The sequence below is a fragment of the Trachurus trachurus genome (genome assembly GCF_905171665.1).
Source record: "Trachurus trachurus genome assembly, chromosome: 3".
Lineage (NCBI taxonomy): Eukaryota > Metazoa > Chordata > Actinopteri > Carangiformes > Carangidae > Trachurus > Trachurus trachurus.
In genome coordinates, this window is record NC_139893.1 from 3,260,870 (window position 1) to 3,286,730 (window position 25,861).

A 25,861-nucleotide genomic window follows, 5' to 3' on the forward strand; every position below is an offset into this window, starting at 1 on the left:
TTGTACACAGCAGAAAATCACGTTGCTTGATCCGAAACTGTTGAACACGACAAAAAGCCGAACCACGGCCTGATGATGTAGTTTGATCCGACGCTAGGCTGTTGCTCTAACGTGCTGTTTTTTTAATCCTAGGTTAACCGGATAATAAATTCATAACCGGATAGCAGATTGCCTACTCGGGTAACCGTGCACATCCCTAGTCCAGACAGTCGGTGTTGGTGTGTTGTGTTTCCTCCTACCTGAGCAGTGCAGGCTGCGGGCCAGCTCCGTGGCCATCACCTGCATGATGAGGCCGATCCGCAGCCGCAGCATGTCCCCGAACAGCGCCGGCTGAGAGCGCACGTACATGGCCAGATACACCATGATCTCCTGCAGGAGGAGGAACAGCAGAAACAACGTCAGAGGAGGAGGAGGAAGATGATGATGATGGTGATGATGAAGTCTGAGACGAACCTGAGTGAGAACAGCAACACTGATGTCCTGACCGCTGGCCTCGAAGATCAGAGAGCTGAGCTCCTCCGGAGGGAGAGGCCTGAGAGGAGGAGACACATACGGACACTATAGAATATATACAATACCTCATGTAATATATAATATATACAATACCTCATCTAATAATATATATAATACCTAATCAAATATATAATATATATAATACCTCATCTAATATCTAACATACTGTATATAATATCTAATCTAATATATAATACCTCATCTAATATATAATATATATAATACCTCATCTAATATATAATATCTAATCTAATATATAATCTAATCATATATATCACATATATAATATAATATATATACCAATATGTAATCTAATATCTAATCTGGTGTCTCTCTCTTACACAGTGATGACTCTCTCTCGGGGCTCTGGAGGTAAACCCACAGTCAGCTGCTTGTGGTGGGAGATCAGGTCAGTGCAGGCCTGAGAGGAGCAGAAATATAAAACTCAATACATCCTGACTGAAGACTGAGGTCCAGGTGGACGGAGTTAGAGACGTCTGCTTTTGGTTTTGATAGTTGTGAGTGTTTGTTATGTTTCTGAACTCATATTATTGTTTTAATCCAGACAGGTTGTATGAATAAGGTTTGGATGTGAATCTGACTCATTTACAGCACAGGAAACAATAATAAGCCTTTGCTATATTTCTGCTATTATAAGTTATATTTATGTTCTTTATGTTTATTTATACAGCTCTGGAAAATATAAAGAGACCACTCCAAAATGTTCTTAATAAATCAGCTTCTCTACATGTATGGCAGCCATCGATTCCAGTGTCTATTGAACTCCAACACAAGCACCTCACTCTACTTAGCTGAATAAATTAAAAAAAAAAACACTGCTGCGATTAAAAATTGGGATTATTCCACCAATTTTGATTTTTTTTTTTTAAGTATATTTTTGGGGCTTTTTGGCCTTTAATTGAAAGTGCAGTCGAGAGAGAGACAGTTAAATGGGGAGGCAGAGAGGGGGGGAATGACAGCACGAAAGGGCCGCTCGATGCAGGATTCGAACGGGGGCCACCTGCAGTGAGGACTGTAGCCTCAACACATGGGGCGGCAGCTCTACCAACTGAGCTAAACACCACCCCACAATGTTGATTTCTAAACTCTTCCTAAGTTTAAAAAGTAGTGTTGTGTTGTTTCAAAATGAATATGAACTTGTTTTCTTTGCATTATACATTAAGGTCTTAAAACACCATAATGTTTTTGTTTTGTTGTCATTATTTTGACCTGTTGCCATTTTCTGCTCTAAATGACAATATTTTTATTTCCAATTTGGGAGAAATTTTGTCAGTAGTTTATAGAATGAAACTAAAGTGTTCATTTTACTCAAACACATAGCCATGAATAATAACCAGAGGAACTGATCATTTTGAAGTGGTCTCTTTATTTTTTCCAGAGCTGTACTGTATTCTTTGTCTGTGTGATGATACTTGGTAACAAATAAATACATGTTTGATTAGTTTCTGTGGTAGTTGAATGAATCAGAGCAGTAAATCGGTGATAATAACTCCGGTGTGGTCCCTCTCACCTCGGCCAGAACCTCCACCCTCTTGCGCAGGATGCCAGAGATGTATCTGATGAGCCCCCACTCCTTAGAGGCCCCGGCCTGGACGTACAGCTCCTCCAGCAGCGACCGCACACTGACCCCCCCCTGGCCCGGACCCCCCAGCTCCACCGGCCAATCAGCTCCTCTGATCACAACAACAACAACAACATAACAACTCCATTATTGATCCCTCATCAGTTCAGCAGCTGCAGAGTGGTGATGTCACTATTATAGATGACAGTATTAATATTATTATCACCATCACAGGGGTCACACTCTGTCCTCTAAAGGGATAGTTCAACATTTTGGCAAATTGGCCCATTGCCATAATCCCTATAGTCATAGCAGTAGGTTCGTTACCTTTAATTGTCGGTGCAAGCTATTTTTAGAACGGCGGAGCAGAGCCGTGAGCTGCTCAGAGCTACGCTACGGAGGCTCATTATGGGATTTCTTGGTTTCCCTCATCAAACTCATCAAATACACAATCCAACAACTCCAAAACGCTCTGGTGGACAAGTTGTGAGCTGCACATTCACCACGCTATGAGATAATAACACAACATTACCACACAGAGTTGCTTTAGAGGGAAATTCTAGTTTTTCATCAAGCAGTGTAACGTTGTGTTATTATCTCATAGCGTGGTGAATGTGCAGGTCACAACTTGTCCACCAGAGCGTTGTGGAGTTGTTGGATTGTGTATTTGATGAGTTTGATGAGGGAAACCAAGAAATCCCATGATCCAATCCAAAATTATTTTTTTTTCAACAATACATTGGTTAAAACATTTTCAAAATCGCCTGTGTGGTTTTTGGTCATTTTCTCCAAAACCACCGGCCCTATTTCAACCAAACCTTCTGCGTTGGACTCCCCCCCCCCCCCCGTGAGTAGTGTATATTCATATATTTCTATAGACAGATACATTATAGTCAGACAGTTCGTACTTCATGACGTAGAGGACGTAGAGGATGTCGGCCTGGTCCTGCAGCGTGGGACACTCCTTCAGCTGACGCACCAGCAGAGCGAAGTCGGTGTTGCCCTGAGCGTCTCGGGGCAGGTGCAGGTCGGCCGCGGCGCCGTGCGGCTGCAGACGGAGAAACACACACACACACACACACACACACACACACACACACACACACACACACACACACACACACACACACACACACACACACACACACACACACACACACACACACACACACACACACACACACACACACACACACACACACACACACATCACACATCAGAGGTTTTAGTGAAGAGACAGAGGGAAGGGTTACTGGTTTGTCAGAAACGTTTTCTCAGGATAGCAACTTGTTCAGATTCATACAGCCCCTCCACTCCTTTGTTTCAGAAACTTCATATAATTAATTTATAATATAAATATTTATCAGACATGTCTTTTTACTTATAAGGTCTTAAAGGGACAACGAGGAGTTTTGTAAAAGCGAAGTGTTTTCTCACTACATTTATGAGCCTCCGCACCGTGAAATTCTTTGACCGGCGCAAGACAGACTCATGTTTTCATTCATCAAGAATTAAAGTCAGAGGTTGGAAGACGATCACATACCGTCGTAGTTCCCACCATAAACAGAGATTCAGCGGCGTTATTCTCATGACTCGCCACGAAACCGAAAGTAAAGAAACGCTGGTCGGCTCGCCCAGCATTTCCACCACCACTAATAATAACAAAATAACCATAGAGACAAAACCATATATTTATCTAAAATGGACCATTAACAAGTGGTAACGTAGATTCATCCACATTAATATCAGACTTTTTTATAACCAAATAGAAACTCCTCATTGTCCCTTTAAAGGAGGAAAGCAGCATTCCTGCTCACCTCAAAGACTATTTCACTATAACTCTCAGGTCCACACTCATGCAACCTGTCGAGCGTTAGATCTGCATCCTCCAAAATGTGTAACAACCAGGAGTCGATATACAACAATATAATATATATATATATATATAACATAATACGGTACAGTGTCAAACTATGGGATACATATTCCCACTTAGCAAAAAAATGCTCATCTGTACATGATTGATGAAACATAGATCAACATAGATTGAAGGTATGTATTAAGTTTTTAACAATTTTATTAATGATAAGATAATTTATTAAACTATTATATTATATATATATATATATATATATATATATATATATATATATATATATATATATATATATATATATATATATATATATATATATATATATATATATATATATTATTGTTATTCATATATTTCGATCATTCTTCTTTTTGTGTAATTTCCTTGTAAATTTCCATGTATTTCTATCATCTATATATTTCTGATTGCTCATTTGTATATTTTGTTTTCTTTAGTATGATATTATATTATATAATAACTATAGGTGGAGGCGCCTGATAAGCTCCTTGAGTTTTCGCCTCTTCCTGCACTTTAAATTGTTAAATTGTTACTTGTGTAATTTTTAACTGTGCAAATAAATAAAATCTAAAAAATCTAATCTAATCTGCTGCACCTTCTGCTGCTGCTGCTGCTGCTGCTGCTGCTTCCCGTGGGGACTCTGGTGAGGCTGAGGAACCTCCAGAAGGTTCAGAGATCTGCGGTGTTTGTTCATGACAGGAACCACAGGCAGGTACATGGACGACTCTGAGAAACAACGGTGAAACATTATAATAAGACAATTTAAAAACAACATGACATCACACTGACAGGAATCAAATGGGTCTAAAAAAAGGTTGTGTGTTTTATCTCTTGGGTCATGAAATATTAGACATTTGTGTTAAAAGTTAAACTCTTTTATCTCATTGGGACATTTAAAAAGTAACGTTGCACTTCTGTATTTACAACCAAACTCGTCCACCTGCAACCATGACGCAAACAAGGACATTATAGTAACATTATGCAAATAGTTAAAGTAATAGCTACATACTGATTTATTTATTTATTTATTCTTTCATTCGTTATGAATAGTTTTTTTAGTGTAGATGACTGGATCACATATCTACTGCACTGTAACTGCAGCCAGAGTCAGAGCAATTTGCCCGTCCTCAATATGGCCGACTGTGAGCGACGCCTGCGTGTAGTCCATGATGGGGCGTCTACCTATATTAATGCTGCATTCAAGACGACTCGGAAGTCGGAAAAAAATGAGCTCCGAGTTGTCAAAAACTAATTGAACGGTGTCAAACTCAGAAACTCGGGAATCATTTCAGAGCTCCGACTTTTCGACTTAACGTCACGACAACATCAAAACATGGCGGCCCTCGTCTTAAACGGTTAGAATTTCGAAATTTTAAGTTATTTGTTGAGGTTTGAATGCATATTTTTGTGTATTATTGCAGTAGCCTATATGAAATACATTTACATACATTTTTTGTAATAACTGGACATAAAATCATATTGTGTCTTTACAAATAGTCAGATATTTGAATGTGTCATTACTTTATTATTATTTTACCCAAATCAGGCTCACGTGGAGTTAGGAGGTTTATTCAAGCTTGTTTGTAGCGGAAGCTCCTCTTCCTGGTTCGTCCAAATTTGATGAACCAGGAAGAGGAGCTTCAAGAAGCTTCCGCTACAAAACAAGCTTGAAATATAGACTTGTTTAATTTTTTTCGGGACAATTTCGCATTTCGGGGCTTCAATACAAGACGGACATTACATACGAGCAGCATGGAGGTATCTGGATGTGTTTTGGTGTGTCTTTTTGTTACGAAGACAGTTGGTATCCATTTGCAACCATCATATGGACATGCACTGCTACGCCGAGACCCCCTGTAACTCAGAGAAGCCACGGAGGACTCTGAAACTTCTCCCAGCCCTTAGTCCACATGAGGGGGAGGAGATAATGAGTGAAATTTCAATTTTGGGTGAACTATCCCTTTAACTCACTGGGCATGTTGAGGCCCTGGACCTGGGCCATGAGGGACAGGATGTCCCTGGTGGTGTGCTCAGCACTGAAGACGTGGTGGTGCTGCCCCCGCTGGACGGGAGGGAGGTGGCGCTTGGTGTTGGTGCTGTGGAGCAGCTGGGTCAGGTACTGGTCCAGGAAGTCTCCACACTCGTCTGCAGGTCGGTACAACACGTATGAAGTTAAATTGTACATGAAATCCCTAAATCTCTTTTTTTTTCTTTTCTTTTTTTTTTAATTCAAATTTTTTCCAGTTTATGGAGACAAGACATAACATAAACCAAACACACGACAGGTACGTAGACAGGACAAAATCACACACAAAATAAAATGGGGCGGGGGGGGGGTACATGATACTCCAAAAACAATGTCCGGGGAAACACAAAAACTCAACGAGAATACGATGCTGGAAGGACCAAATCTAATTCAAATATCTCCTAATAACATCCCATTGTCTCCCAAGACCCCTATCAAAATCTTTCAGGAGACCGGCTGCTCTTTCCATGTTGAGGAGGTCTAAGTATTCCTCCAGCCATACTTCCTTTGAAAAGCAGGCCGGCTTTCGCTCTTTCCAGTTACAGAGGATCAACCTTTTGACTGTGAGGCATCCCAGCGCCCATAGGCGATTGATAATGGGGCAGGTTATTTTGTCAGGTTTACAGCCCAAAATGCAAACCATGGGAGACAGGGTGAAGGTGACATCAAGGATCTCTGTCATAATTGCATGCATCTCCGACCATAGAGTTTGGACCGCTGGACGTTCCCATAAGAGATGTAATAATGAGCCACGAAGGCCACAATTATGCCAGCACAAACCATCAACATTTTCCCTACACAAATCCCTAAAACTTCTAACAGAAATAAAGGCACAAAAACTATATGATAACTTAAAGAATTTTCCCACTGAAATGAATAACTAAAATTGATTTGAATCCCCCTCATGAAATCAATGTTTATTTTATTTTATATATATTTTATGTTTGACTATTTATTTTGAGATGTTTATTTTAATTTTCTTTCAACTGCTCTGAATTTATTGTATTGAAGCACTAATGTGTATGTTCTTATTGTGAGTTAGCTTGCACTAATGTTGGATGATGTTCACCTGGCATTCCCTTGACACTTATGGTACTATGTACAACGAAAAGTGCCAGTATTGTTTATTATTGTACTTTTTCAATAAAGCATATGAAAAAAAAAAACTGTAGAACACACACACACTTATACTTTATACCACTCAGATCTGACACACACACACACCTGCGGGCCCACAGACGTTGTACTCTCCTCCGTAGTCGTCTTCTTCCTCCTCCTCTTCGTCTTCGTCCTCCAGTAAACTGTCGTCGTTCTCTTCGTCCAGGAAACTGAGGCGCGTGTGAAACGACGTCGTCTGGAAACTGGACAGGTCCGACATCTGCACCCTGCACAGACCATAATATAATATAATACATCCATGGCACGGACCCCCCGCCCGGCCGCCACGATAATAAATACCCACAATGCACTTCACCGCCGCTCTATTATTCTATTAACAGTAACTGGCCACAGACCTCGCTCCGGCAAAATATCCATCCTGCAGTTTCCTGAGCGTCGCTAGGATACACGGATCAATGGCGTCTCCATCTTCAACTGGATGTTTTAACAAAAAAAACAAAAATAAAAACATTTGGTAACTAATTTACAGACCGTTAATTATGTGATAAGTTACGTCAAGAAAAAACGACTGATTGTGAAGAAAAAGCCTTGAAATATCGGTCAATTGCAACGACTTGGTGGAGAAAAATTCTGTAACGCTTTATATTAAGGTCCTTGTAATAAGTGTTAGTTGATAGGTAATAAGGCCCTTATACGATGCCCATTAGTATGTGTTTATAAGACTATGTTAGTGTTAATAATGCCATTATAATATAGTTAATATCAGACTATAAGAGATTTATAAGAACTTATAAGAAACTTGTTAACAGTTTGTAGGTGCTTATGAACATTATTAAAAGCCTCATGAGTATCTTATAAGTGTTCATAATAGCATTATAAACACATATTGACTCAACTAACCCAATTATGTCTTTGTCACGCCTTTATTAATCTTATTTTTGTTTGCTTTATTAATATTAAAAAATACTTTATTGCTCATCTATTATCAGTTAACTAATGATATAATGGCATTATTAACACTTACATAGTCTTATAAACACATAATAATGCCAATAAGGATCTTATTAGGACTTATAAGGGCCTTATTACCTATTAACTGTAGTTTTATTCAACCAGAAATACGTATTATCCAATAAAATAGCCTCTTTGTGAAAAACTAGTCCCACCTCTCCAGCCGTTAGCTCCAAGTAGCTCTGCATCTCGTCTTTTCCTCTGTCACTGCTCAGTCCCCTCTACCATCGTTAACCCTCTGGAGGTGAAAGTTCACCTTAAACATGTCAATTACACTACTTTACTACATTTTTTAACATCGTAAAAACATCGACTGTCTTTTGCTACGGACTGCAACAGTCCGTTGTCATGGATACATGACAACAACTTCCATTCATACCAGTCATACGTGCCTGATGTGGAGTGATAGCCTACGCTGTGATAAGGTTTTAGAATAGTAGCCGTGGTATATGCTCATTATACCACGGTTAACAACCAATCAGATCGCCGGATTTCACCTTTCCGTTTTATAACACCTATTAACTAACGCTTATTACAAGGACCTTAGTATAAAGCGTTACCAAAAATTCTTGCATCAAAGCATGAAAAGCATGTGTAATGAATAAATTAAAGTTCTTAGCAGATAATGTGTGGCCATGGAGACGGTGATTACCCAGCATGCTGTGGGTGATGGGGAAGGTGAGCGTGGGCCGTCCCGTCATCCTCCAGCAGGACGACAGGTAGGAGAGCTCCGTCCGCAGCATCTCCACGATCATCTGGTCGTCCAGCGCCAAGTAGAAGTGGTGCTGGTCCAGGAACTAAAGGAGGAGGAGGAGGAGGAGGAGGAGGAGGAGAGAAGAGGAAGAGGAGGAGGAGGAGGAGGAGAGAAGAGAGGAAAGGTTTGAGTCTCCTCCTCCTCCTCCTCTGAACATCAGAGCATCTCAGACTGAGTTTTTCTACCTGGGGGGTGAAGACGTAGAAGCGGTTTCTGATCTCGTAGAACTTGGAGGTTCCCAGGACTCCGATGTGTCGGTACGGTCGTCCACTCAGACTCAGCTTCTTACTGTTCCCTGTGACCGAGACAAAACAGACGTAAAACAAAGATGTTCATCAACTAAAGGAGTCAATCTATGGAATCATTTAGAAATAGAAATGAAATATGTAACACACTTAATTACGAAGAAGTATTAGGGCCACAATGAGAAAATAAAAGACTTAGAGAATAAAGTTGTACATTTACGAGAATAAAGTCGTAAATTTCCTACGAGAAAAAGTCATAACATTACGAGAATAAAGTTGTAAATTTACGTGAATAAAGTTGTATATTTCCTATGAGAAAAAAGTCACGACATTACGAGAATAAAGTCGTAAATTTACGACTTTATTCTCGAAGTTTGTGATTTTTTTATTTGTCAATGTGGCCCTAATACTCTGTCATATTTAATAGATTCAAAAACCTATTTAAAAGTAATATTATTGATAAATATAAAACTGAACTACTGTATGAACACCAGTGTGCTGGTAAACTGCCGACTGTGTGTAGAATATATAATATATAATATATAATATAACATGTTTCTGTTCAGACTGTGAATGTAAGAACGGGAGGAAAAACAAGCCGACACCTTTTCAGTCGAGCTACGTTTCTTTTCTTTTGGATTTTTATACTTGAAGGTAAAAGAACTGATTCTTGTTTTTTGTTTATTTCTGTTTAAATCACATTGTTGTTGTTTATATTGTTGTTTATTGATGAGTGTGTTTTCACCCAGTCTGGCGTAGACGTGGCTCAGGACGCGAGCAGGCAGCACCCTGATGGGCTGAACCTCCGACATGGTCTGGACCACGATCCCATGGTCGCTTAGCAACTCCTGGATCTCCTCCGACTCCGCCAGGACACACACTGACACACACACACACACACACACACACACACACACACACACACACACACACACACACACACACGGAAATTAAACACATCATATCCTCTGTTCTGTCAGGAAATCTGAACATAAAACAAAGTGAACATCAGAACAATGGTCAGAAAAACTTCCTGTCAAATAAACTCAGTTTGAACGGAAGTCGACCAATCAGAGATCGCAGAGTAAAACCAGTTCACAGAGAATAAAGATCAACCAAACTAAGTTTCCACAGAGAACCAACATTTATTGTTGCTCATTTCTATTGTTGAAACTTAACAAAAATCCATGTTTTTTGTAAGAAAAAAAAAAAAAATTCAATATAAACCAATACAACCTTTACTTAAAGGGACAGTTCAACATGTAGTCAGATCCTCCTCTCACCATAACCCCTATAGCAGTAGGTTCATCTCCTTTAATTATCGGTGCATGTTGTTTTGAGATGGGCGGGGCAGAGACGTGAGCTGCTCAGAGCTACGCTACGGAGGTGAACGGTACCTGTCCCCTGTCCCTCATCAAACTCATCAAATACACAATCCAACAACTCCACAACGCTCTGGTGGACAAGTTGTGACCTGCACATTCACCACGCTATGAGATAATAACACAACGTTACCACACAGAGTTGTTTTAGAGGGAAATGCAGCCGGAACTACATTCCAGACACGGCTGCTGCTGGGCGGAGGGATTTCAGAAGAGAAAGTAGTTCAGAGTATTTGCTTCATGTGTCGTAATGTTACATGATTATACGTCATTATCTCATAGCGTGGTGAATGTGCAGGTCACAACTTGTCCACCAGAGCGTTGTGGAGTTGTTGGATTGTGTATTTGATAAGTTTGATGAGGGACAGGCGACCTGCACCGTTCACCTCTGTTGTGTTCACTGAGCAGCTCACATCTCTGCCCCGCCCATCTCAAAACAACATGCACCGATAATTAAAGGTAACGAACCTACTGCTATGACTATAGGGGTTATGGGCGAATTTGCCAGAATGTTGAAATATCCCTTTAAACCCGGCATGGACAAAAAACTGTGTGTTTCCTGATCAGAAACCTCTGGGTGAGGGATCCCTCCTCCCTACCAACCTTGCACCACCACATCCGGCTTGAAGTTGGTGGAAAATCTCCTGTTGAGAGGGTCGATCTCTCCTGGTGCCAGGAAGCCCTGAAGCAAAGGAGGAGGAGAGGAGGAGAGAGGAGGAGGAGGAGGAGGAGAAGAAGCAGTGGAGGAGAAGAGGAGGAGGAGAAGAGGAAGAGAGGAGGAAGAGGAGGAGGAGAAGAGGAAGAGGAGGAGGAGATGGAGAGGAGGAGAGGAGGAGAAGAGGAGAAGAGGAGAGGAGGAGGAGAGAAGGAGGAGGAGAGGAGGAGGAGAGGAGAGGAGGAGGAGGAGGAGGAGAGGAGGAGGAGGAGGAGGAGGAGGAGGAGGAGAGGAGGAGGAGGAGGAGGAGAAGAGGAGGAGGAGGAGGAAGAGGAGGAGGAGGAGACAAAGGGTCAGTGTGAAGACGACTGGTTTGACTGTGTTCACATTCACAACACTTTGGAGAAATATACACAATATAAAACCCACAGACTCCTGCTGAAGTGTGTTAATTATTATTATTATTATGTATTTCAATTCCTTACAATAGTGTGTACATAATACATTTATGTACAAATGTAGTGCAGTATTAGACACACAGACACACATCTGCAGGTGCATCGTGTGCCCTGGGCATAGTGCAATTTAAGTCAATCCTGTACTTTATTGGGGCATTGTGCATTCAGATTAAATTGAATCTTGCACTCGTCACTTCAGCACATAGCACTTTAATTAGCACTGTAGCACTTTATAACTGTTCTGTAACCTCTTGGTCCCCTTAATACTTTTTCGGCCAATTAAAGGTGTTCAGAAATGGCCGTTTGTCCTGTTTGTCGCGCCGAGTCGTCACGAGTTGCCGCACGAGTTTACCCGAGTTAGGAAAACGAATTTGATTGGTCTTTTGATTGGAATTTTTGCACAAAGTTTGGGCTACATCGTCTGATAGATGAGTTATTACACTAATTTTATGACCCAGAGTGGAATCAAATTCAATTTTCTTTTCTGTAGGCTACAGCTTTAATATACGTATGTTGTTCATGTCATATATGTTTGTGTAAGATGCCAAGGTGTTATCATGATGCATCATTGTTGTATTGTCGTAGTCCTGCCTCTTGTGCTTTTATCTTCATTGTTTTTTATGTCTAACATCAACCTGCCAATGGGACTGGGGATGGAGATTAGCCACTTGGCTGCAGTCCCACATATTTACACAACAGTGTTCATTAATATGTAGCCTACTGTTCCCATTTTAGAAAATATAAATAAATCTGAAATCTGAAAATGTGTGTGTGAGGTGTAGTTGTGTGTGTGTGTGTGTGTGTGTTACCTCGGCCAGCAGAGAGCCCAGGATGTAGAGCGACTGCCCCCACATGTGAGGCAGCTGCCCCAGGGCCACTCTGTCCACGGAGTGAGGGCTCTGGTACTCCTCCTCCACCTGCAGCAACACAACAACAACACAACAACATGTTCCTCCTCCACCTGCAGCAACACAACAACAACACAACAACATGTTCCTCCTCCACCTGCAGCAACACAACAACAACACAACAACATGTTCCTCCTCCACCTGCAGCAACACAACAACAACACAACAACATGTTCCTCCTCCACCTGCAGCAACACAACAACAACACAACAACATGTTCTTCTGGTTCATGTTTCCTGACTCAGGCCTGCACAGTACAGACAGACATTACCTTGCACTGTTCATATGACATAGTTTGCACTAGTCATTAGAGCTGCTGCAATTAATCAAACAATAATCAATTATTAAATTCATCTTCAACTATTCTGATAATCTAATAATCTGTTTGAGTCGTTTTTAAAGAAAAAAAGTCCAAATTCTCTGATTCCAGCTTCTTAAATGTGAATATTTCTGGTTTCTTTGTTCCTTTATGACAATAAACTGAGTTTCTCTTTGGTTTGTGGACAAAACAAGACATTTGAGTAGGTCATCTGGTGGTTTGAGAAACACTGATTGATGATTTTATACATTTTTTAACATTTTATTGACCAAACAACTAATCATTAATCATTTAAATAATCAATGGATTAATCAATAATAAAAACAATCGTTAGCTGCAGCCCTACTAGTCATGTATTTTTTACTCCACTACCCAGGTTGTATTTATACAGTTCACCTGTATTTTATTCATCTATTTATTACTGTCAGGAAACACCCCTCTCCCCAACTGTGCAATACTGTGTATATGAATATTATTCTAGTTTATATAAAGCCTCATATTCTTTGTACACAAACTGTGCAGAATGTCTCTCTCTTTTTTTAAATTGCATTTTTTTTTTTACCTTGTTTACCTGTTGACCTACATTTCCCATGTGTGGGCTCAATAAATAGTCTTATGTCTTATATTGCAGGGTTTAAAGGGGAAGTGTGCAGGTCTACAGAGCTCCCCTACAGCTTCCATGTGTTTCTGTTTTCAGGGTGGGTAACATTAACAAGAGATTATGATTTTTAAAGCAGTCCATGTTTCTAATGAGACAAGATATAAGACACCGGGTCGGAGGCTCTGATCTTACAAGGTTGGTTTTCAGCCAAGAGACGCTCCATTCTCCCTGGAACTAGTTACAAGTCATTGATTTAACCAGAACTAGGACTCTGGAGCTGCTGGTTAATTAAGGTAAAACTCTTGCAGAGTTCCTCTTTAAACCTTAGACAGAGCAAAAACAAGTTGATCAATTAAAATGTAAATGTTAAAGCAGTGAGAGCAGAAGCTGGACAACAGGTCCAGGAGAGTTCACAGACCAGAGCACAGCTGGAACAGAGGGAGTGTGTGTGTGTGTGTGTGTGTGTGTGTGTGTGTGTGTGTGTGTGTGTGTGTGTGTGTGTGTGTGTGTGTGTGTGTGTGTGTGTGTGTGTGTGTTACCTTGTCCTGTGGTACAGAGTAAAGTTCAGGCACCAGTTTGATGCCGTTCTTCCCTCGGATCAGAACGCCCTCCAGCGCCTCGCGGTACTCCTGCACCTGCGCACACACACACACACACACACACTCAGGTCAACATCACGCCTGCAGCACAACGACTCAGTGCACGACGTCTAGTTTCGTTACCTGCACTTGGTCTTGGGCGAAGATCCCGTCCAGGATGAGGTAAGTCCAGAACACGGGCCACTCACTCTCGATGTTCTCAAACAGTTTGAGCTCCGCCGGGTCGTAGTGCAGCCGCGACGGGTCCTAACGGGACGACAGCCGTCACCTTCAACCTCCAGCTCACAGTATTCATCATTCAATCACAACAACAGTGTGTGTGTTCGACATCTGACCTCTTTAGGACAGTGGTATCCGTCCCTGATGAAGCGGCAGCAGCCGTAGCGACCCTGAAATCATCACAACGACTGACTTACACGTACTGTATGTACAGGAGGAAAATAAAAACCTTTTTATTTCAGTTCAGAATCATTTACAGGGATAGTTCAACATTTTGGCAAATTGGCCCATTGCCATAACCCCTATAGTCATAGCAGTAGGTTCGTTACCTTTAATTGTCGGTGCAAGCTGTTTTTAGAACGGCGGAGCAGAGCCGTGAGCTGCTCAGAGCTACGCTACGGAGGCTCATTATGGGATTTCTTGGTTTCCCTCATCAAATTTTATGTCTTGCTGTTGAATGATGATGTTTATTGTGCAGCTGAGAAACTCAATTTCCTTCGGGATAAATAAAGTATTTATCTATCTGTCTGTCTGTCTATCTATCTATCTATCTATCTATCTATCTATCTATCTATCTATCTATCTATCTATCTATCTCTGATGCACGTTGCCTTCAGGGACAGTTTTTCATCAACAGTCTCTGAATTTCCCTCTAAAACAACTCTGTCTCGTAATGTTGTGTTATTATCTCATAGCGTGGTGAATGTGCAGGTCACAACTTGTCCACCAGAGCGTTTTGGGAGTTGTTGGATTGTGTATTTGATGAGTTTGATGAGGGAAACCAAGAAATCCCATAATGAGCCTCCGTAGCGTAGCTCTGAGCAGCTCACGGCTCTGCTCCGCCGTTCTAAAAACAGCTTGCACAGACAATTAAAGGTAACAAACCTACTGCTATGACTATAGGGATTATGGCAATGGGCCAATTTGCCAAAATGTTGAACTATCCCTTTAAAACAAAGAGCCTCTCCTCTACCTGCAGCTTGTTGATGATCTCTGACTTGGTGATGGCCACCAGGTCGGCGTCCTCCACGGCGAATGCAGGGAAGGAGATGACGGAGAGCAGCCCGGCGTCGATCTCCTTGGAGGTGGAGGCTCTCGGCAACATGGAGCACAGGATGGACTGAAGGAAACCACACACACACACACACACACACACACACACACACACACACACACACACACACACACACACACTGTGAACTGAAGCTCACAACTGAGAACAGATTCTTTACCGCTGACCAAAACTAAACTCACAAAGAAATAACAGAACAATACCTCACTTTAGCGTGGTGACTGAGTAGGTTTATGTTGTCTTATGTTATGTATGTTTTTTGATTTAGGATGATGATTTATAATGTATTGTAAGGTTTAGTGTAAGTTTTTGTTGACTTGTCTTATTGTCTTATTCATTGTGCAACAGCCTACCTCTGCATATTAGGACTGCACAAACACTCGAGCACTTTAAAGGGACAACGAGGAGTTTCTATTTGGTTATAAAAAAAGTCTCACGTTAATGTGGATGAATCTACGCTACACACACTTGTTAATTGGCCCTTTTTAGATAAATCTATGGTTTTGTCTCTATAGTTATTTCGTTATTATTAGTGGTGGTGGAAATGCTGGGCGAGCCGACCAGCGTTTCTTTACTTTCGGTTTCGTGGCGAGTCATGAGAATAACGCCGCAGAATCTCCGTTTATGGTGGGAACTACGACGGTATGTGATCGTCCTCCAACCTCTGACTTTAATTCTTGATGAATGAAAACATGAGTCTGTCTTGCGCCGGTCAAAGAATTTCACGGTGCGCGGAGGCTCATAAATGTAGTGTGAAAACACTTTGCTTTTCCAAAACTCCTCGTTGTCCCTTTAAGTCTCTCAACTCATCTCTTTTCCTTGGCATTTTAGTTTAGTTTTATACGTCTTCACCTTTGTTTTATTGTTTTATTGCATGTTTTACTGTAGCTATATTACCTGTATCCCATTTAGTTTTATTGTTACTAGTTTTGCTTGTGTGTTTTATTGTACAGCACTTTGGACAACTAGGGTTGTATTTTTAAACGTTCTTAATAAATAAATTTGTATTGTATTGTATTGTATGTATGTTTTTAAATGTGGACCCCAGTAAAACTAGCAGTGGGAATCCTTAATAATAAACAATAAGGGAGGCAGGGAAAAGGAGGAGTGTAAAGAAAGAAAGAAAGAAAGAAAGAAAGAAAGACAGAAAGAAAGTCTCTGGTACCTGACAGTGCTCCACCTCATCAGGCAGAACGTGGATGACTGACTTGGGACCTCCATGAGCTCCAAACAGGTCCAGCTCATCGATGGCCTCCAGAGCTGCCTGAAAACACACAACCACAACCATATAGGTCAGTGACACATTTATGTTTTTCAAATAAATGGAAATAAATACATTAAAAAGCATGCATCAGATTTGTTATAAAGTACATTTTGCATTCATGTTGGATTCATGTCATTTGAAATTACATTTCAACTTTTTTTTTTTTTAAACAAAAGTAAGACTGAATGCCCCTGAAAATTTCAAATGTTATAACCACAAAAAGAATGATGAATGTTAAATATTTGATCCACCTACCTACAGTGGATTTAAGTGTAGTTATAAAAACTATACTTTATTCTGAAAACATTACATAGACTTTAAATAGACTTTTTTAATGTATTTCTATACTTGAAGTTTAATGCATTTTTGCAACACTGAGCAGGACACAGCTTTTTTTTCTAAATAATGCAAGAAATTAAGTTAAAAAAAACAAACAAACAAAAAACAGTGTTGCATTGCAAAAGTATAAATTAACATTTATTTCACATTTGAATCGAGATTTATTCCAAATTTTGATGGAAAAAATAGTGGTTACACCTCTTGACATTGGGTTGCCGACGTCACTGACTCATACATATATATTTATATACAGTGTTGGGAACGTTACTTTTAAAAAGTAATTAGTTATAGTTACTAATTACTTCTCCCAAAAAGTAACTGAGTTAGTAACTCCACTACTTCACTATAATAGTAACTAGTTACCAGGGAAAGTAACTATTGCGTTACTTTTTCTTTCTTTTTTTTAAGTTTAAATATGTCGAAGAATTTGGATTTTTTTTCTCTCATTTTTAAATTGTATTTTATTGTTTTCATATATTTCACTGATCGCAATTATGGAATGCGAGTGTGTGTTTTATTGAAAGCGAGGCTGGTGTGCGTATGAAAATAGGTTACAGTGGGTTTTTTAAGTGCTGTGGCTACAAGCAAATCTCATATTGTCTCTGTACAAAGACAACAAAGACCTTTTTAAATGTGAAAACAGCGGAGACCTATTCAAGATTTGCGTTTGGGCAACAATAACAGGCGAAACATCGAAATTAATTAATTCATGGCCACATTAAGTGAAATTATTACATTTCCCACAATTATCTGGCCTCAACAATAACAGTAGTTAGTGTAAGTAAGGGAGAGTGGAGCTGTAGGTGAAAAGAGGAAACAACGCCACGTCTGGTCCTGTTCTATGTTGTTCGTTCACACCTATGGCGAGTGGATTGTGCCAAATCAAGGATTACCAGGAGAAGGAGAAGGAGCAACCTCCCCTCCCGTCGCCGTCTGAACGTGTGGATTTTTGAATGGGAGTGGACGGGACAGCAGATGAGAGACCGGCGGCGACGTCACGGCGAGTGCACTGAAGGAACGTGTGACGGCGGCGACGTGACGACGGCGTATGTTAGAATTACCAACAAATTTACGCCTGCTCTGGACGTCTGAACTAAGTACGTCGTCACCACAGACGTGTGAAATGACGTGTGAAACTCACGTCGCCACCATTGACGTGTGAAACACACGTCGTCGCTACTACGCCGTCTTCAGTAGGAATTATAATTATAACAATATTATAGGGCCTGGACTCGATTTAATCTAATTAATTAGAGGCTTTGTAATTAGGCTAATTAATCGAAATTAAGCATATTTGAGCATATTTAGGCCAGTAGCCTACACTATTACGATGATTACTGTATAAAGCCTACTTAAATCACAGCATAAAGTGATTTGTCCCTGTGTGATGTCCAGGGACAGGTCAGGACATTCTGAAGACAGAAAGCTCTGAGTTTGAAGTCCTGGACAAGTCTGTGTCTTGACCACATGTCAGCTGATCATCTGCAGCAGTGCAACTCGCTCTTCTCAGCTCCACCGTGACCAGCGCTTCTTTTTTTTTTTTTTCTTTTTTTTTAATGAAGCTCTGCTAAAAGACTGGAGGATAGGCTATTGTAACCCCCCCCCCCCTCTTTTTTCGTTGCCCCCCCCTCTGGTCAGACAGAGCTTCTTTAGATCAAGTCTACATCATTTGAACCACGAGCCTTTTCATCCCCCTACAGTAGCGCACAGCGTCTCCCAGACCACCGTAGCTTACTGTAAATTCTCAAAAAGAAGAAAAAAAAAGGCGAGCCTGAGATGCCGGTTGCACTGGGTCAGGTCTGTCTCCAGGTTTGAGCAAATAAAAGCCGGTCTCTGTTAGAAGCCGGGTCTGTTTTCTACAAGTTCTAGTGAATGAACAAAACCTCTCAAGTGCTTAATTCCTGCTACAGTTCTTAAAGACCTGACCTGGTCCGATCTGATCCGCTATTGCGGCCAGACGTGTGCATTAATTCTCGTCCATTCTCGAATTAATTATGATTAGATATTATTTCCCATCTTTGCTGAGCTCATTTGTTTTAAAGTAAATAGCTAAAAACGTCCCATATAGATGCCTGTCTATAGGCTACATACTGTGATGTGACTGTAGATATAAACTACAGGTCCACAACCTGGAGATGCCCCAACGAGTCCCCCCCTTTTTTTTTTCCCACAAATCGCACACTTATTATAATTACAATTCTCATGGGAACACAAACTTATCTGACAGCTCACTTCTTTCTCTGCTCCCCCTCACTTACCCCCCCACACACAGGACTGTGTCTTCCTCACACTCACCCCGGCCCCTCAGTTTCTCATCCAACCTGCCCAGTCAGTCGGAAATCATAGAACTTAAACATCATAACAAGAACATTATTGATTACAAGCTCTGTCACCAAGAAATGTTTTTTTTTTATTATTATTGTTAATTCTATTGTTCTCTCTTTAGTTAACTCTTATGCTGTCATGTGTAAATCTAGCTATTGCACTGACACGTGAGCTGGAATGTCTGAATTGTCTGTTGTTCAATAAAGTTGGAAGAAAAAAAAGTAGGCTACGTCGATCCCCTCGTCGTCACTTTCCCCAATTGAGTGAATTCCAGTCTTTCAATATTGGATTCACTTTTTGTTTTTCTTAGGCCTAAGCTGTGTTTTATATGCACTGACGGTGCTTTGTGCAGCTTAGGCAGTAGTAGCTACTTTTTACAAACTGCAGGTGTGTGTGTGTGTGTGGTGGGGAGGAGGGATGGGGGGTGGGGGCGGCGGCGTAGGTGAGGCGACGTACTTATCAACACGTAGGTGAGGCGACGTAGTTCAGACGTCAATTCCACACGACAGTCTCCTTTGGCTGGGTAACCGTGGCACTATCCACTCGCCATACACACCGTCACCGTTTATTCCTTACGTCCGCGGTGTAAAAGGCCGTGACGCAAAGACGCGATTAGGCGCGAGACGCGGTAGACGCGACTTTTTGTTTTTGCGACGCAATACACGCGATTCTTTTATGGCGACGGGACCCTCGCGTCTTCGTCTATTTCATCGTGTTTCACACAAACACGAGGAACGCTTTTTTTTCGCGCGAGCTTTTACGCGCAACCAAACGCGAGATACGCGAGTTAACGCTCGTTTTGACTCGTGACCATTTTGCGTAAATTCGCGTCTTCACGAGCCCGCCCATTTTCACTACAAAAACAACATTTCTACTCTCATCAACCATGGTTGAGGTCACAACGCTGCGCTGTAGCTGCTCTGGGTCCCTGACGGCGAGTTCCGGGCTGATGAGCTACAGAGACTTTAGAGTCAAAGAGGAGCAGTGCGTCGCTGTGTCGGACTGTTTGGATTTAATGAAGAAGCTGCACAGAGTCAGGTGAGCAGAAGCTGCCCCCCCCTCTCCCCTCACCGTGGTGCCGCTGCTGCCTCACAGCCACCACCGACCCTAGAATAAAACACCACCGACCCCTAGAATAAAACACCACTAAGCCGTGGACGGTCGCTGCGTGGCTGAAATGCCGACGGCCAAAACAGCCGCCACCAGGTCACTGACTGGAGAGTTTTAAAGTAGGAACATGAACGCAGCTCAGACCCCGGCCACCGGGACATAATGTAGCTATACCTCACATGTGTGTTCTTGTCTTTTACCTCAAGGAGATTAAAGTAGTGTCTGTCTGTACTTCCACTTTGAAAACGCCAACTTTCCCTCCGAACTCGAGTCGGCAGCTTCCCTCTGCTAGTTTGTGTGTGTGAGGCTAAACTGCGTCGTGCGTGTGTGGTTTGTGTACAAACTGAACACTGCCTCTGATTGGCTTAGCATGAAACCTTACTCTGCCTCAACCAATCAGCATCACTTATGCGGTTGTCTCGTCCCTCCCTCCTCCCCCCTCCCCTCACCAAAGGAGAGAAGGGGAAAAAAAAAAAAAAACAGTTTTGCAGCTTCAGTGGCTGAGATGAGCCAAGTGTAATTGCAAAGGGGACTTAACGATAAAATGACTTTTACAGACATTTATCATTTGACTAAAAAAGTGAGCAGAGCCATCGATATTCCCTAAACTGCAGAGGCTAAACTAAGCTCAAGCATTATTCCCAGTCCCATGTGTTTTAATTGGTCATATTTTAATAAGAAGCCACATTGATGTTTTTGATTCACTCACATAGTTTTTTTAAATTTACTGCATTACGCCGTTACTGCAAACTCAACACGAGGCTTTGGGCTTTTATTGTGAAATATCGCACAGGAAGATGGTGTTGAATGTTCAGGGTACAGCGACTTATGAAATCACACATTTTCCCTCTGCACTGTTAACAAATAGGGAGACTGGGGACAGTTGCAACAAGGGACGGTTGCAACAAGCCTTATTTCTCCAATCAGAAACATGCTAGAGTGATGACACTCACACTGCACATTCACAGTTAGACCCTCTACCCACCAAGAATAGAAAAGACATATTCAGCATCTGCTCCTGCTTGTACTGAGACAAAGTTGTTTTAAGGGTATGAAAGTAGCTTTTTTCATGAGCTGTATTTTTGTCATACTGTCCTGACCTTTTGTATGAATTAATCCAAACATACCTAGTTTGAATCACTGTTTTGTTGACTATCAAATGACATGGTTAGCATGTGTCAGTGTCATTGTGTCTAGCACATTTCTCCCACCTTAGCTTCTCTCCACTGGCTTCCTGTAGGATTTAGAATAGACTTCAAAATCCTTCTGCTGACTTATAAGGCTCTTAATGATAAAGCTCCAACCTATCTGAAAGAACTAATCATTCGTTACTGTCCTACCAGAGCACTCCGCTCCCAGAACGCAGGTCCTTTACTGTGGAACCAGCTCTCTCCATGGGTCAAAGAGGCAGACACTCTAACTACATTTAAGTCCAGACTTAAGACCTTCCTTTATGACAGGGCTTTTAGTTAGGGCTGGTTCAGGTAGCTCTGAACCATTTTATAGCTACGCTGCTATAGGCTTAGACTGCTGGGGACACATCTGGTTACACAGAGCCCTCTCCTTTCCTCTCCTCTCCTCTCCTTCCCTCTCCTCTCCTCTCCTCTCCTTCCCTCTCCTCCCCTCTCCTCTCCTTCCCTCTCCTCCCCTCTCCTCTCCTCTCCTCTCCTCTCCTCAGTATATTTTTGAACTGTCATTTTCTGTTGTACTTTGTAGTTTGGCCTTGGTGTCCCGCACTCTCTCTGTGTTTCCACAGATCCACCGGAGCTTCATCTCTCTGCACCAGCCGCCGCCTGCATCGCCCCCCCTCCCGCCCTTTCCCCTGCCGTTAGACCGGCCTCCCCTCCCTTCCTATGGACGAGTCTGCCACCCAGTCCTCCCATCGAGCTGACCGGCTCACCCTGAGGTTTCTCCGATTTTTCCCTGTTAAAAGGGTTTTCCATGGAGTTTTTCCTCAGTCGATGTGAGGGTCTAAGGGCAGAGGATGTTGTTATGATGCCATGTAAAGCCCTTTGAGACAAACTGTTTGTAAAAACGGGCTATACAAATAAAATTGCCTTGCCTTGCCTTGCCTAGTACATTATGTTTTGTCATGGCTGACAGGGTGGGGACGGTTGCAACAATTGCCATTTGAATATGGAAGCACCATGCAAATGCAAATGTATAAAATGAAACATTTTTAGCTTAAAATAGGCACAATATATCTTTTTTTCCCCTCATGATGAACAGAACAGCCAATTATATTAAACCATGAGAGACTAAGATTTCAAAATAATTCTCCAGATAACTTCCTATAATGAAATATGCAATTTGTAGTTGTATCTTATTCTATGGGACAGACGTAGCCACATATTTTCCTATGAAAATTAGAGAAAAGTACATTTATTTGATGTCATACAGTGAATAAATCATCCAAAAGTAGAGTACATGTTTATAAAAGTTTCTTGTATTGCAAATAGTTCCATTCTTCTTGTCTCACACTGAGCTATTGAGTTTTATTACCACTGTGAACCTCTGCGCATTGACTCAAGGGCTATGTTCTACGCAAAACAAAACTCCAACTGTTCTCTGATAAATATTACTAAATAACTAAATAATATTATAGTATTATTGTAAGACAATGCATATTTTAGGAATACTTTGCTTATTGTGACAAAAATAAAAAGTTAACTAGTGAAATTTCATGTATATTTAATATGCTGCAACCGTCCCCACGTTTGGGGTCAGTTGCAATGTCTGGATTCTTCCATTCAAATGAATATTGTGATTGATGTGTCATATGTAACCATCTTTAAATGGTATGACTAATTAGCTGACAAATGTATGTTTAATCTATAAAAGTTTGGTGAGCCTAGTCCAAATAGTCTCTAAGTAACTGAGAAAAATGTAAAAAGTGTTGCAACTGTCCCCAGTCTCCCCTACAAAATAATGCAGTTAAAAAGGCCGTTTCTATTTCTGTCCAATTGGGTTTGGCTCCTGTACCTTGGCCATTCCCACGGAGCTGCCGTTGAGCTCGGGGATGCCCTGGTTCGTCTTGTCACCTCGCTCCCACATCCCATAATCCTGCAGGAGGAGAAAGGTCATGATGACATCATTTCTAAACAGTTTGAATGTGAATGGACGCAGCAGAACCAGATCACTCACTCACCGCCACTTTGTAGGCCGCTTCGATGTAGAAGACCAGGTTCTGGATGAAGGTCACCTCATCCAGGTTGGAGATGATGCGCAGACCTGCAGGACGACCACACATACACACACACACACACACACACACACACACACACACACACACATCAACCAACTACTCATGCTCAGTGTCGTCTGTTGTGTTCTGACTGTTGCACAAAAATAGAGATCCACTGATCCAGTTTTTTACGATCCAATCCGATACTGATACCTGGGCTGAGCGTATCGGTCGATACCCGATACCGATCCGATACTACTGTTGAATGAATGAACCATATACCTCGCCATATGAGTGAAGGCATCAGGCTTGACATAAACATTTAGCCTTGTTAAAAAAAAGGTAACAAATTAAAGCAGATATCAGCTTCACGGCCGTTTCGGCTAATGCTGCGTTCAAGGCAGGCTTTTGAAACCGTAAGTTACAGCTTCAAGTCACAACTACGACTTGGTAGCGTTCCAGGTAACCCGTAGCTCGTGTTTTTACCATCCTGTTGTCTGTGAAAGTTCCCTATAACGGCCACTCGTAACTTCCGACCCGTGAACTCGTACCAGATCGAACTGGTATGACTTCACAGGAAGGAAAAACACAAAGTACGAGTTTCTTTGAACGCACCATGAGTTAGCAGCCCCCGCCCTTGTCAGGCATCAATTGGTCCTCGTGCTACGTCACCACATTCACGCGCATCCCTTGGCTGCACACACAGCCCTTCATGCCGTTCTCTCTCCTCATTGGATAACACTTGTATCCCACAAGGAAAATTTTCTCCTCGGGTTACAGCAGAGCAGAGTGACGGAGAGACTCGTGTTTAGGCTGAAATACTTCATGTAAGTGATTGCTGACGGAAAATAGGACTATTTAGGACTTATATTAACAAAAACATTCCACTGATATCTGCTTTAACACAGATATAAATATACTTAAAGCAGAAGTAAGCGATATTTTTGTGTTAATATAAGTCTTAAATAGTTCTATCTTCCGACAGCAATCACTTCTATAGAGTGTTTGGTCTGAAACACGGGTCTGTCAGTCACTCTGCTCTGCTCTGAGCCGAGGAGAAAACTTTTATTGTATCCTACAACCTTTATCCAATGAGGAGAGAGAACGGCATAAAGGGGCAGTCCTCTCTGTGTGTGCAGCCAAGGGATGCGCGTGAATGTGGTGACGTAGGGACGAGGACCAATAGATCCATGACGAGGGCGGGGACTGCTAACTCCATCGGCTGACAAGACGTTATGGTGCGTTCAAGGCAGCCCGTAACTCGTGTTTTTCCGACCTGTGAACTCGTACCAGTTCGATCTGGTACGAGTTCACGGGTCGGAAGTTACGAGTGGCCGTTATAGTGACTTTCACAGGTAAAACAGGTCGGAGAAACACGAGTGGGTTGCCTGGAACGCTACAAAGTCGTAAGTTGTGACTTGAAGCTGTAATATACGGTTTCAAAAGCCTCCCTGGAACGCAGCATTAGCCAAAACGACCGGATTGCTTACTTCTGCTTTAACATTATTTATTAACAAATAACAAAGTGTACATTAGCAGCAAAAATAAATAAATAACACTAGATCGCTGTAACTGTATTGCTGTGTATGATATAAATAAAAAAGAAATGACTGGATCTGCCTCATTCATCCGATATCCGATCCAGCTAATTAGTCAATATCGGAGCTGATATCCGATCCGGGTATTGTATCTTTGTGCATCTCTACACAAAACCAAGATTCAGCCGAGATCTTCTAGTTATCCTGGTCGAAGTTTTATGAAAGCAGAGGCAAATATTTAACCACCGCTTCCAGCAGGAGCAGCTGCTCGCTCAGGGAACAGTTTGCTGCAGCGCGTAGCTTTTCAGCTTCTTCATCAGTGAATCAGTGATTTACACCGCGGTCTGTTTAAAAAAACCTGGACGCGCTCTTATCTGAATCAAATATGTTTTGAGTCAGTTTCCTGTCTCAGTGTCCCGTGGGTTTCTCCATCACTCCGCCCCCTTTAGGAGACCAGAAGACCGTGACTCCTCCCCCTTTATGAGACCAGAAGACCGTGACTCCGCCCCCTTTAGGAGACCAGAAGACAGTGACTCCGCCCCCTTTAGGAGACCAGCAGACCGTGACTCCTCCCCCTTTAGGAGAAGAGCAGACCGTGACTCCGCCCCTTTTAGGAGACCAGCAGACCGTGACTCCTCCCCCTTTAGGAGAAGAGCAGACCGTGACTCCGCCCCTTTTAGGAGACCAGCAGACCGTGACTCCGCCCCCTTTAGGAGAAGAGCAGACCGTGACTCCGCCCCCTTT

General features: G+C 41.9%; 1 protein-coding gene across 2 annotated transcripts in view; it reads right to left on the reverse strand.

Annotated features, from left to right (window-relative positions):
- The window catches only part of LOC311004534 (phosphorylase b kinase regulatory subunit alpha, liver isoform), a 49,997-nt gene that overhangs the window by 15,110 nt on the left and 9,026 nt on the right, over positions 1–25,861 (reverse strand). For both annotated transcript variants that reach the window (XM_083996642.1, XM_083996641.1), the window contains exons 6-26: positions 23,544–23,626; positions 23,378–23,458; positions 16,523–16,621; positions 15,259–15,405; positions 14,402–14,455; positions 14,190–14,312; positions 14,007–14,102; positions 12,449–12,556; positions 11,130–11,208; positions 9,890–10,024; positions 9,085–9,194; positions 8,798–8,942; positions 7,530–7,608; positions 7,240–7,400; positions 5,961–6,134; positions 4,585–4,715; positions 3,004–3,143; positions 2,045–2,207; positions 855–934; positions 454–532; positions 240–369 (exon numbers count right to left, since the gene is read on the reverse strand). In XM_083996642.1, the coding sequence (XP_083852768.1) occupies positions 240–369; positions 454–532; positions 855–934; positions 2,045–2,207; positions 3,004–3,143; positions 4,585–4,715; positions 5,961–6,134; positions 7,240–7,400; positions 7,530–7,608; positions 8,798–8,942; positions 9,085–9,194; positions 9,890–10,024; positions 11,130–11,208; positions 12,449–12,556; positions 14,007–14,102; positions 14,190–14,312; positions 14,402–14,455; positions 15,259–15,405; positions 16,523–16,621; positions 23,378–23,458; positions 23,544–23,626 (2,397 nt within the window). The remainder of the gene's footprint in view (positions 1–239; positions 370–453; positions 533–854; positions 935–2,044; positions 2,208–3,003; positions 3,144–4,584; positions 4,716–5,960; positions 6,135–7,239; positions 7,401–7,529; positions 7,609–8,797; positions 8,943–9,084; positions 9,195–9,889; positions 10,025–11,129; positions 11,209–12,448; positions 12,557–14,006; positions 14,103–14,189; positions 14,313–14,401; positions 14,456–15,258; positions 15,406–16,522; positions 16,622–23,377; positions 23,459–23,543; positions 23,627–25,861) is intronic.